The 12,697-nt window shown below is 61.2% G+C and overlaps 1 protein-coding gene across 1 annotated transcript; it reads left to right on the top strand.

Moving 5' to 3' along the window:
* Nucleotides 1–649: 649 nt before the first annotated feature.
* On the top strand, nt 650–12,494 carry TACO1 (translational activator of cytochrome c oxidase I; the record flags this gene model as incomplete). Its single annotated transcript, XM_079551180.1, has 4 exons — nt 650–756; nt 2,501–2,625; nt 8,876–9,050; nt 12,237–12,494. Coding segments are annotated over 4 exons (665 nt in total), but the record flags the coding sequence as incomplete, so codon positions are not given.
* Nucleotides 12,495–12,697: the final 203 nt, after the last annotated feature.

Below are 12,697 nucleotides of genomic sequence, written 5' to 3'. Positions count from 1 at the left end.
ATCCGCCCCACAACCTCCCCACCCCATAGACACCCGCACCCCACAGATCCACCCCACAACCCCCCCACCCCACAGATCCACCCCATAACCCCCCCACCCCATACATCCCCCCACCCCACAGATCCACCCCACAACCCCCCCACCCCACAGATCTGCCCCATAACCCCCCCTTCACCCCACAGACCCCCCCACCCCATAGACCCCCTGACCCCATAACCCCCCCACCCCACAAATCCACCCCATAACCCCCCCACCCCATAGACCCCCCCCCAACCTATAGATCCCCCTCCCCACAGATCCAGCCCCTAACCCCCCCCCACAGATCCACCCCATAGATCCCGCCACCCCATAGATCCCGCCACCCCATAGATCCCGCCACCCCACACTTCCCCCACCCCATAGATCCCCCCACCCCATAACCCCCCCCACCCCATATATCCCCCCACCCCATAGACCCCCCCCACCCCATAGATCCTCCCACCCCACACTTCCCCCACCCCATAACCCACCCCACAGATCCACCCCATAGACCCCCCACCCCATAAACACCCCCCCACCCCTCAGATCCGCCCCACAACCTCCACACCCTATAAACCCCCCTCCACCCCACAGATGCGCCCCATAACCCGCCGCCCCCTCTGCCCCACAGCTGGGGGTCCGGACCCGGCGCTGAACGCGGCCCTGGCTCAGGCTGTGGCTCAATGCAGGGCCAACAACGTCCCCAAAGCCTCCATCATGGCCGCCATCGCCTCTGCGGTGAGAGCCGTCCCAGCCCCACAACTTAGGGGGCTGCCCCATAGATTCCCCCTATAGGGTTGCATGTGAGCCCCACTACTTAGGGGGCGGCCCCATAGATTCCCCCTATAGGGTTGCGTGTGAGCCCCACTACTTAGGGGGCTGCCCCATAGATTCCCCTTATAGGGTTGCGTGTGAGCCCCACTACTTACGGGGCTGCCCCATAGATTCCCCCTATAGGGTTGCATGTGAGCCCCACTACTTAGGGGGCTGCCCCATAGATTCCCCTTATAGGGTTGCGTGTGAGCCCCACTACTTAGGGGGCTGCCCCATAGATTCCCCCTATAGGGTTGCGTGTGAGCCCCACTACTTAGGGGGCTACCCCATAGATTCCCCCTATAGGGTTGCGTGTGAGCCCCACTACTTAGGGGGCTGCCCCATAGATTCCCCTTATAGGGTTGCGTGTGAGCCCCACTACTTACGGGGCGGCCGCATAGATTCCCCCTATAGGGTTGCGTGTGAGCCCCACTACTTAGGGGGCGGCCCCATAGATTCCCCCTATAGGGTTGCATGTGAGCCCCACTACTTAGGGGGCTGCCCCATAGATTCCCCCTATAGGGTTGCATGTGAGCCCCACTACTTAGGGGGCTGCCCCATAGATTCCCCTTATAGGGTTGCGTGTGAGCCCCACTACTTAGGGGGCTGCCCCATAGATTCCCCCTATAGGGTTGCGTGTGAGCCCCACTACTTAGGGGGCTGCCCCATAGATTCCCCTTATAGGGTTGCGTGTGAGCCCCACTACTTAGGGGGCTGCCCCATAGATTCCCCCTATAGGGTTGCGTGTGAGCCCCACTACTTAGGGGGCTGCCCCATAGATTCCCCCTATAGGGTTGCGTGTGAGCCCCACTACTTAGGGGGCTGCCCCATAGATTCCCCCTATAGGGTTGCATGTGAGCCCCACTACTTAGGGGGCGGCCCCATAGATTCCCCCTATAGGGTTGCGTGTGAGCCCCACTACTTAGGGGGCGGCCCCATAGATTCCCCCTATAGGGTTGCGTGTGAGCCCCACTACTTAGGGGGCGGCCCCATAGATTCCCCCTATAGGGTTGCGTGTGAGCCCCACTACTTAGGGGGCTGCCCCATAGATTCCCCTTATAGGGTTGCGTGTGAGCCCCACTACTTAGGGGGCTGCCCCATAGATTCCCCCTATAGGGTTGCGTGTGAGCCCCACTACTTAGGGGGCTACCCCATAGATTCCCCCTATAGGGTTGCGTGTGAGCCCCACTACTTAGGGGGCTGCCCCATAGATTCCCCCTATAGGGTTGCCCTATAGTGAGCCCCACTACTTATGGGGCAGCCCCATAGGTTTCCCCTACAGGGCCATGGGTGAGCCCCATAACTTATGGGGCTGCCCCATAGATTCCCACTATAGGGTTGCGTGTGAGCCCCACTACTTATGGGGCAGCCCCATAGATTCCCCCTATAGAGCATTATATGGGGTTATGGGGCTGATTCCCCCTATAGGGCTGCGTGTGGCTGCGTGAGCCCCACAACTTATGGGGCAGCCCCATAGATTTCCCCTATGGGGTTGCGTGTGAGCCCCACAACTTAGGGGGCTGCCCCATAGATTCTCCCTGTAGAGCCACCCAAGCCCCCCAACTGATGGGGCTGCCCCATAACCCCACAGATCCCCATATAGGGGAAATCTATGGGGCAGCGCGAGCCCCCCAACTTATGGGGTGCCCCCCCCCGCCTCTCCCTATAGGGCAAAGCTTTGGGGTCGGAGCGGCTGCTGGCGGTTCGGGGTCCGGGCGGCTCCTCCATCCTCATCGTCAGCGACGGGACGAAGGCCGAGGATGGCAGCATTAAGGGGCTGCTGGCACGGGACGGGTAGGGGGGGGGACCCATAGGGACCCATAGGGACCCACAGCGACCCATAGGGACCCATAGAGACCCATAGGGACACATAGGGACCCACAGCGACACATAGGGACCCATAGAGACCCATAGGGACCCACAGCGACCCATAGGGACCCATAGGGACCCATAGGGACCCACAGCGACCCATAGGGACCCATAGAGACCCATAGGGACCCATAGAGACCCATAGGGAGCCGTAGGGACCCATAGAGACCCACAAGGACCCATAGAGACCCATAGGGACCCATAGAGACCCATAGGGACCCATAGGGACCCACAGCGACCCATAGGGACCCATAGAGACCCATAGGGACACATAGGGACCCACAGCGACCCATAGGGACCCATAGAGACCCATAGGGACCCATAGGGACCCATAGTGAGCCATAGGGACCCATAGAGACCCATAGGGAGCCGTAGGGATCTATAGGGACACATGGAGCCACCATAGAGACCTGTAGGGACCCACAGCGACCCATAGGGACCCATAGGGAGCCACAGGGAACCATGGGGACCCATAGAGACCCATAGAGACCCATAGGGACCCATAGGGAGCCGTAGGGACCCATAAAGACCCATAGGGACCCACAGCGACCCATAGGGAGCCATAGGGAGCCATAGGGAGCCACAGGGACCCATAGAGAGCCGTAGGGACCCATAGAGACCCATAGGGACCCATAGGGACCCATAGGGACCCATAGTGAGCCATAGGGACCCATAGAGATCCATAGGGAGCCGTAGGGACCCACAGCGACCCATAGGGACCCATAGAGACCCATAGGGACACATAGGGACCCACAGCGACACATAGGGACCCATAGAGACCCATAGGGAGCCATAGAGACCCAAAGGGACCCATAGAGACCCATAGGGACCCATGGAGACCCACAGAGACCCATAGGGACCCATAGAGACCCACAGCGACCCATAGGGACCCATAGAGACCCGTAGGGACCCATAGAGACCCACAGAGACCCATAGGGACCCACAGCGACCCATAGGGACCCATAGAGACCCACAGAGACCCATAGGGACCCATAGGGACCCACAGCGACACATAGGGACCCATAGGGACCCATGGAGACCCACAGAGACCCATAGGGACCCATAGAGACGCATAGGGACCCATAGGGACTCATAGAGCCCCATAGAACCCCCATAGAGACCCATAGAGACCCACAGAGCCCCATAGAGCCCCACAGACCTCCATAGAGCCCCACAGATCCCCAAGACCCCATAGAACCCTACAGACCCCACTGACCCCATAGAGCCCCACAGAGCCCCACAGAGCCCCATAGCGTCCCACAGAGCCCCATAGCGCCCCATAGAGCCCCATAGAGCCCCACAGAGCCCCATAGAGCCCCATAGATCCCCATAGAGCCCCATAGAGCCCCACAGAGCCCCATAGCGCCCCATAGAGCCCCACAGAGCCCCATAGATGCCCACAGAGCCCCATAGATCCCCCAGCCCCCAATGTTTCTCGCCCCCTTTTTAGGGCCGTTCCTGTGGCGCTCGTTGGCGGCGCCCTGCAGCAGCGGGGTTTGATCCGAGCTGCGCCCCATAGAGACCCATAGAGACCCATAGGGACCCATAGAGGCCCATGGGGACCCATAGAGACCCATAGGGACCCATAGAGACCCATAGGAACCCATAGAGGCCCATGGGGACCCATAGAGACCCATAGGGACCCATAGAGACCCACAGAGCCCCATAGAGACCTATAGGGCCCCATAGGGACCCATAGGGCCATAGGGACCCAGAGGGAGCCCCATAGAGCCCCATAGGGCCCCATAGGGACTCATAGGGACCCACAGAGCCCCATAGAGCCCCATAGCGACTCATAGGGACTCATAGGGACCCATAGAGCTCCATAGGGACCCATAGAGCCCCATAGAGCCCCATAGTGACCCATAGAGCCCCATAGGGCCCCATAAGGACTCATAGGGACCCCATAGAGCCCGTAGAGCCCCATAGAGCCCCATTGGGACCCATAGAGCCCCATAGAGCCCAACAGAGCCCCATAGAGCCCCACAGAGCCCCATAGAGCCCCACAGATCCCCCAGACCCCATAGAACCCTACAGACCCCACTGACCCCATAGAGCCCCACAGAGCCCCACAGAGCCCCATAGCGCCCCACAGAGCCCCATAGCGCCCCATAGAGCCCCACAGAGCCCCATAGCGCCCCATAGAGCCCCACAGAGCCCCATAGATCCCCCAGCCCCCAATGGTTTCTCGCCCCCCTTTTTAGGGCTGTGCCCACGGCGCTCGTTGGCGGCGCCCTGCAGCAGCGGGGTTTGATCCGAGCTGCGCCCCATAGAGACCCATAGGGACCCATAGGGACCCATAGGGACCCATAGAGACCCATAGGGACCCATAGAGACCCACAGAGCCCCATAGAGACCTATAGGGCCCCATAGGGACCCATAGGGCCATAGGGACCCAGAGGGAGCCCCATAGAGCCCCATAGGGCCCCATAGGGACTCATAGGGACCCACAGAGCCCCATAGAGCCCCATAGAGACTCATAGAGCCCCATAGGGCCCCATAGGGACTCATAGGGACCCACAGAGCCCCATAGAGCCCCATAGCGACTCATAGGGACTCATAGGGACCCATAGAGCTCCATAGGGACCCATAGAGCCCCATAGAGCCCCATAGTGACCCATAGAGCCCCATAGGGCCCCATAAGGACTCATAGGGACCCCATAGAGCCCGTAGAGCCCCATAGAGCCCCATAGGGACCCATAGAGCCCCATAGAGCCCAACAGAGCCCCATAGAGACCCACAGAGCCCCATAGAGCCCCACAGATCCCCCAGACCCCATAGAACCCTACAGACCCCACTGACCCCATAGAGCCCCACAGAGCCCCACAGAGCCCCATAGCGCCCCACAGAGCCCCATAGCGCCCCATAGAGCCCCATAGCGCCCCACAGAGCCCCATAGAGCCCCATAGAGCCCCACAGAGCCCCATAGAGCCCCCAGCCCCCAATGGTTTCTCGCCCCCTTTTTAGGGCTGTGCCCACGGCGCTCGTTGGCGGCGCCCTGCAGCAGCGGGGTTTGATCCGAGCTGCGCCCCATAGAGACCCATAGGGACCCATAGAGACCCATAGGGACCCATAGAGACCCACAGAGCCCCATAGAGACCTATAGGGCCCCATAGGGACCCATAGGGCCATAGGGACCCAGAGGGAGCCCCATAGAGCCCCATAGGGACTCATAGGGACCCATAGAGCTCCATAGGGCCCCATAGAGCCCCATAGTGACCCATAGAGCCCCATAGGGCCCCATAGGGACTCATAGGGACCCCATAGAGCCCCATAGGGACCCATAGAGCCCCATAGAGCCCCATAGAGCCCAACAGAGCCCCATAGAGCCCCATAGGGACCCACAGAGCCCCATAGAGCCCCATAGGGACCCATAGTGACCCATAGAGACCCACAGAGCCCCATAGAGCCCCACAGAGCTCCATAGAGCCCCACAGATCCCCCAGACCCCATAGAACCCTACAGACCCCACTGACCCCATAGAGCCCCACAGAGGCCCGCAGAGCCCCATAGCGCCCCACAGAGCCCCATAGCGCCCCATAGAGCCCCACAGAGCCCCATAGATCCCCAAGACCCCATAGAACCCTACAGACCCCACTGACCCCATAGAGCCCCACAGAGGCCCACAGAGCCCCATAGCGCCCCACAGAGCCCCATAGAGCCCCATAGATCCCCACAGAGCCCCATAGATCCCCCAGCCCCCAATGTTTCTCGCCCCCTTTTTAGGGCCGTGCCCACGGCGCTCGTTGGCGGCGCCCTGCAGCAGCGGGGTTTGATCCGAGCTGCGCCCCATAGAAACCCATAGGAACCCATAGAGACCCATAGGAACCCATAGAGGCCCATGGGGACCCATAGAGACCCACAAGGACCCATAGAGACCCATAGGGACCCATAGAGACCTATAGGGCCCCATAGAGACCTATAGAGCCCCATAGGGACCCATAGGGCCATAGGGACCCAGAGGGAGCCCCATAGAGCCCCATAGGGCCCCATAGGGACTCATAGGGACCCACAGAGCCCCATAGAGCCCCATAGCGACTCATAGGGACTCATAGGGACCCATAGAGCCCCATAGGGCCCCATAGAGACTCATAGGGACTCATAGGGACCCATAGAGCCCCATAGGGCCCCATAGAGACTCATAGGGACTCATAGCGACCCATAGAGCCCCATAAGGCTCCATAGGGACTCATAGGGACCCATAGAGCTCCATAGGGCCCCATAGAGCCCCATAGTGACCCATAGAGCCCCATAGGGCCCCATAGGGACTCATAGAGCCCCATAGAACCCCCATAGAGACCCATAGAGACCCACAGAGCCCCATAGAGCCCCACAGAGCTCCATAGAGCCCCACAGATCCCCCAGACCCCATAGAACCCTACAGACCCCACTGACCCCATAGAGCCCCACAGAGCCCCACAGAGCCCCATAGCGCCCCACAGAGCCCCATAGCGCCCCATAGAGCCCCATAGCGCCCCACAGAGCCCCACAGAGCCCCATAGAGCCCCCAGCCCCCAATGGTTTCTCGCCCCCTTTTTAGGGCCGTGCCCACGGCGCTCGTTGGCGGCGCCCTGCAGCAGCGGGGTTTGATCCGAGCTGCGCCCCATAGAGACCCATAGGAACCCATAGAGGCCCATGGGGACCCATAGAGACCCATAGGGACCCATAGAGACCCACAGAGCCCCATAGAGACCTATAGGGCCCCATAGGGACCCATAGGGCCATAGGGACCCAGAGGGAGCCCCATAGAGCCCCATAGGGCCCCATAGGGACTCATAGGGACCCACAGAGCCCCATAGAGCCCCATAGAGACTCATAGGGACTCATAGGGACCCATAGAGCTCCATAGGGACCCACAGAGCCCCATAGAGCCCCATAGAGACTCATAGAGCCCCATAGGGCCCCATAGGGACTCATAGGGACCCACAGAGCCCCATAGAGCCCCATAGCGACTCATAGGGACTCATAGGGACCCATAGAGCTCCATAGGGACCCATAGAGCCCCATAGAGCCCCATAGTGACCCATAGAGCCCCATAGGGCCCCATAAGGACTCATAGGGACCCCATAGAGCCCGTAGAGCCCCATAGAGCCCCATAGGGACCCATAGAGCCCCATAGAGCCCAACAGAGCCCCATAGAGACCCACAGAGCCCCATAGAGCCCCACAGATCCCCCAGACCCCATAGAACCCTACAGACCCCACTGACCCCATAGAGCCCCACAGAGCCCCACAGAGCCCCATAGCGCCCCACAGAGCCCCATAGCGCCCCATAGAGCCCCATAGCGCCCCACAGAGCCCCATAGAGCCCCATAGAGCCCCACAGAGCCCCATAGATGCCCACAGAGCCCCATAGATCCCCCAGCCCCCAATGTTTCTCGCCCCCTTTTTAGGGCCGTTCCTGTGGCGCTCGTTGGCGGCGCCCTGCAGCAGCGGGGTTTGATCCGAGCTGCGCCCCATAGAGACCCATAGAGACCCATAGGGACCCATAGAGGCCCATGGGGACCCATAGAGACCCATAGGGACCCATAGAGACCCATAGGAACCCATAGAGGCCCATGGGGACCCATAGAGACCCATAGGGACCCATAGAGACCCACAGAGCCCCATAGAGACCTATAGGGCCCCATAGGGACCCATAGGGCCATAGGGACCCAGAGGGAGCCCCATAGAGCCCCATAGGGCCCCATAGGGACTCATAGGGACCCACAGAGCCCCATAGAGCCCCATAGCGACTCATAGGGACTCATAGGGACCCATAGAGCTCCATAGGGACCCATAGAGCCCCATAGAGCCCCATAGTGACCCATAGAGCCCCATAGGGCCCCATAAGGACTCATAGGGACCCCATAGAGCCCGTAGAGCCCCATAGAGCCCCATTGGGACCCATAGAGCCCCATAGAGCCCAACAGAGCCCCATAGAGCCCCACAGAGCCCCATAGAGCCCCACAGATCCCCCAGACCCCATAGAACCCTACAGACCCCACTGACCCCATAGAGCCCCACAGAGCCCCACAGAGCCCCATAGCGCCCCACAGAGCCCCATAGCGCCCCATAGAGCCCCATAGCGCCCCACAGAGCCCCATAGAGCCCCATAGAGCCCCACAGAGCCCCATAGATGCCCACAGAGCCCCATAGATCCCCCAGCCCCCAATGGTTTCTCGCCCCCTTTTTAGGGCCGTTCCTGTGGCGCTCGTTGGCGGCGCCCTGCAGCAGCGGGGTTTGATCCGCGCCGCCGCCTCCCGCCCCATAGATTTGGAAGCTGCCCTACAAGTCGCCATCGCCGCCGGGGCTGAAGACGTCAGGCTGGGAGCGAAGGGAAACGAAGGGGATGGGGGCGAGGAGCTGCAGGTCTGAGCCTAGAAGGACCCTATGGGACCCATAAGTGACCCCATAGGACCTCGCCGCCCCATAAGTGACCCCATAGGACCCCGCTGCCCCATAAGTGACCCTACAGAACCCCACCGCCCCATAGGTGACCCCATAGGACCCCGCTGCCCATAAGTGACCCTACAGAACCCCGCCGCCCCATAAGTGACCCCATAGGACCCCGCTGCCCCATAAGTGACCCTACAGAACCCCACTGCCCCATAAGTGACCCCATAGGACCCCGCTGCCCCATAAGTGACCCTACAGAACCCCGCCGCCCCATAAGTGACCCCATAGGACCCCGCTGCCCCATAAGTGACCCTACGGAACCCCACTGCCCCATAAGTGACCCCATAGGACCCCGCTGCCCCATAAGTGACCCTACAGAACCCCACCGCCCCATAAGTGACCCCATAGGACCCCGCTGCCCCATAAGTGACCCTACAGAACCCCGCCGCCCCATAAGTGACCCCATAGGACCCCGCTGCCCCATAAGTGACCCTACAGAACCCCGCCCGCCCCATAAGTGACCCCATAGGACCCCGCTGCCCCATAAGTGACCCTACAGAACCCCACCGCCCCATAGGTGACCCCATAGGACCCCGCTGCCCCATAAGTGACCCTACAGAACCCCACCGCCCCATAAGTGACCCCATAGGACCCCACTGCCCCATAAGTGACCCTACAGAACCCCACTGCCCCATAAGTGACCCCATAGGACCCCGCTGCCCCATAAGTGACCCTACAGAACCCCACTGCCCCATAAGTGACCCCATAGGACCCCGCTGCCCCATAAGTGACCCTACAGAACCCTACCGCCCCATAAGTGACCCCATAGGACCCCGCTGCCCCATAAGTGACCCTACAGAACCCCACCGCCCCATAAGTGACCCCATAGGACCCCGCTGCCCCATAAGTGACCCTACAGAACCCCACTGCCCATAAGTGACCCCATAGGACCCCGCTGCCCATAAGTGACCTTACAGAACCCCACTGCCCCATAAGTGACCCCATAGGACCCCGCTGCCCCATAAGTGACCCTACAGAACCCCGCCGCCCCATAAGTGACCCCATAGGACCCCGCTGCCCCATAAGTGACCCTACAGAACCCCACCGCCCCATAGGTGACCCCATAGGACCCCGCTGCCCCATAAGTGACCCTACAGAACCCCACCGCCCCATAGGTGACCCTATAGGACCCCGCTGCCCCATAAGTGACCCTACAGAACCCCCCCCCCCCCCCCCGCATAAATGCTGCTATAGGAACCCTACTGCCCCATAAGTGACCCTACAGAACCCCACTGCCCCATAAATACCCTATAGGACCCCATTGGTGACCCTATAGGACCCCACTGCCCCATAAGTGACCCTACAGAACCCCCCCACCCCATAAATGCTGCTGTAGGAACCCCATTGCCCCATAAGTGCCCCTACAGGACCCCCCACCCCATAAGTCCCCGTCTGACACCCACATCTGCCCCATAAGTGCCCCATAAGTGCCCCATAAGTCCCCCTCTGACCCCCACATCTGCCCCATAAGTGCCCCTACAGAACCCCCCCACCCCATAAGTCCCCCTCTGACCCCCACATCCGCCCCATAAGTGCCCCTATGAGCCCCTATAAGCCCCATAAGTGCCCCTACAGAATGCCCCCACCCCATAAGTTCCCCTCTGACCCCCACATCTGCCCCATAAGTGCCCCATAATCACCCTTATAAGCCCCATAAGTGCTCCTATGAGCCCCTATAAGCCCCATAAGTGCCCCTACAGGACCCCCCACCCCATAAGTCCCCGTCTGACACCCACATCTGCCCCATAAGTGCCCCATAAGTGCCCCTATGAGCCCCTATAAGCCCCATAAGTCCCCCTCTGACCCCCACATCTGCCCCATAAGTGCCCCATAATCACCCTTATAAGCCCCATAAGTGCTCCTATGAGCCCCATAAGTGCCCCTACAGAACCCCCCCACCCCATAAGTCCCCCTCTGACCCCCACATCTGCCCCATAAGTGCCCCATAATCACCCTTATAAGCCCCATAAGTGCCCCTATGAGCCCCTATAAGCTCCATAAGTGCCCCTACAGAACCCCCCCACCCCATAAGTCCCCCTCTGACCCCCACATCTGCCCCATAAGTTCCCCTACAGGACCCCCCACCCCATAAGTCCCCCTCTGACCCCCACATCCGCCCCGTAAGTGCCCCTATGAGCCCCTATAAGCCCCATAAGTGCCCCTACAGAACCCCCCCACCCCATAAGTCCCCCTCTGACCCCCACATCCGCCCCATAAGTGCCCCTATGAGCCCCTATAAGCCCCATAAGTGCCCCTACAGAACCCCCACCCCATAAGTCCCCCTCAGACCCCCACATCCGCCCCATAAGTGCCCCTATGAGCCCCTATAAGCCCCATAAGTGCCCCTACAGAACCCCCCACCCCATAAGTCCCCCTCTGACCCCCACATCCGCCCCATAAGTGCCCCATAATCACCCTTATAAGCCCCATAAGTGCCCCTATGAGCCCCTATAAGCCCCATAAGTGCACCTACAGAACCCCCCACCCCATAAGTCCCCCTCAGACCCCCACATCTGCCCCATAAGTTCCCCTACAGGACCCCCCACCCCATAAGTCCCCCTCTGACCCCCACATCCGCCCCATAAGTGCCCCTATGAGCCCCTATAAGCCCCATAAGTGCCCCTACAGGACCCCCCACCCCATAAGTCCCCCTCAGACCCCCACATCTGCCCCATAAGTGCCCCATAATCACCCTTATAAGCCCCATAAGTGCCCCTATGAGCCCCTATAAGCTCCATAAGTGCCCCTACAGAACCCCCCCACCCCATAAGTCCCCCTCTGACCCCCACATCTGCCCCATAAGTTCCCCTACAGGACCCCCCACCCCATAAGTCCCCCTCTGACCCCCACATCCGCCCCATAAGTGCCCCTATGAGCCCCTATAAGCCCCATAAGTGCCCCTACAGAACCCCCCACCCCATAAATCCCCCTCTGACCCCCACATCTGCCCCATAAGTGCCCCTATGAGCCCCTATAAGCCCCATAAGTGCCCCTACAGAACCCCCCACCCCATAAGTCCCCCTCAGACCCCCACATCCGCCCCATAAGTGCCCCTATAGCCCCCCGCCATCCCATAATTCCCCCCCCCCCCCCCGGCAGTTCCTGTGCCGGCCGTCGGATGTGAGCTCGGTCGGGCAGCGGCTGCAGCAGGAGGGGCTCCGCCTTCTGTCCTCCGGCGTCCGTTGGTTCCCCCACCGCCAGGTGGCGCTGCAGGCAGAACAGAGGGAACGGGCCGAGCGCCTCATCCGGGAACTTCGCCGCTGCGCCGGGGTCATCGAGGTCATCCACAACATCCGGGAACCCGAAGGAGGGGAGGAGGGGGGAGCGGAAACGGAAGGGGGGGTGAGGGATGTGTGACGGGGGGGGGGGCGGGGCTGAGGGCCGGAAGTGCGGGGCTGGGGACCGGAAAGGCGGGGCTAGGGACGGGAAGTGGGGGTGTGGGAACCGGGAGTAGGGGGTGAGAGAACCGGATGTGGGGTGTGGGAACGGGAAGTGGGGCGTGAGAACCGGAAGTGGGGGGGGTTCTCTGCCTTCTATGTGGGTGACTGGGAACCGGGAGA

This window comes from Tetrao urogallus (genome assembly GCF_951394365.1).
Source record: "Tetrao urogallus genome assembly, contig: scaffold_226, whole genome shotgun sequence".
NCBI classification, from domain to species: Eukaryota; Metazoa; Chordata; class Aves; order Galliformes; family Phasianidae; genus Tetrao; species Tetrao urogallus.
The sequence above is the reverse complement of the archived record's forward strand: the minus strand, read 5'-3'. Positions and strand labels throughout refer to the sequence as shown.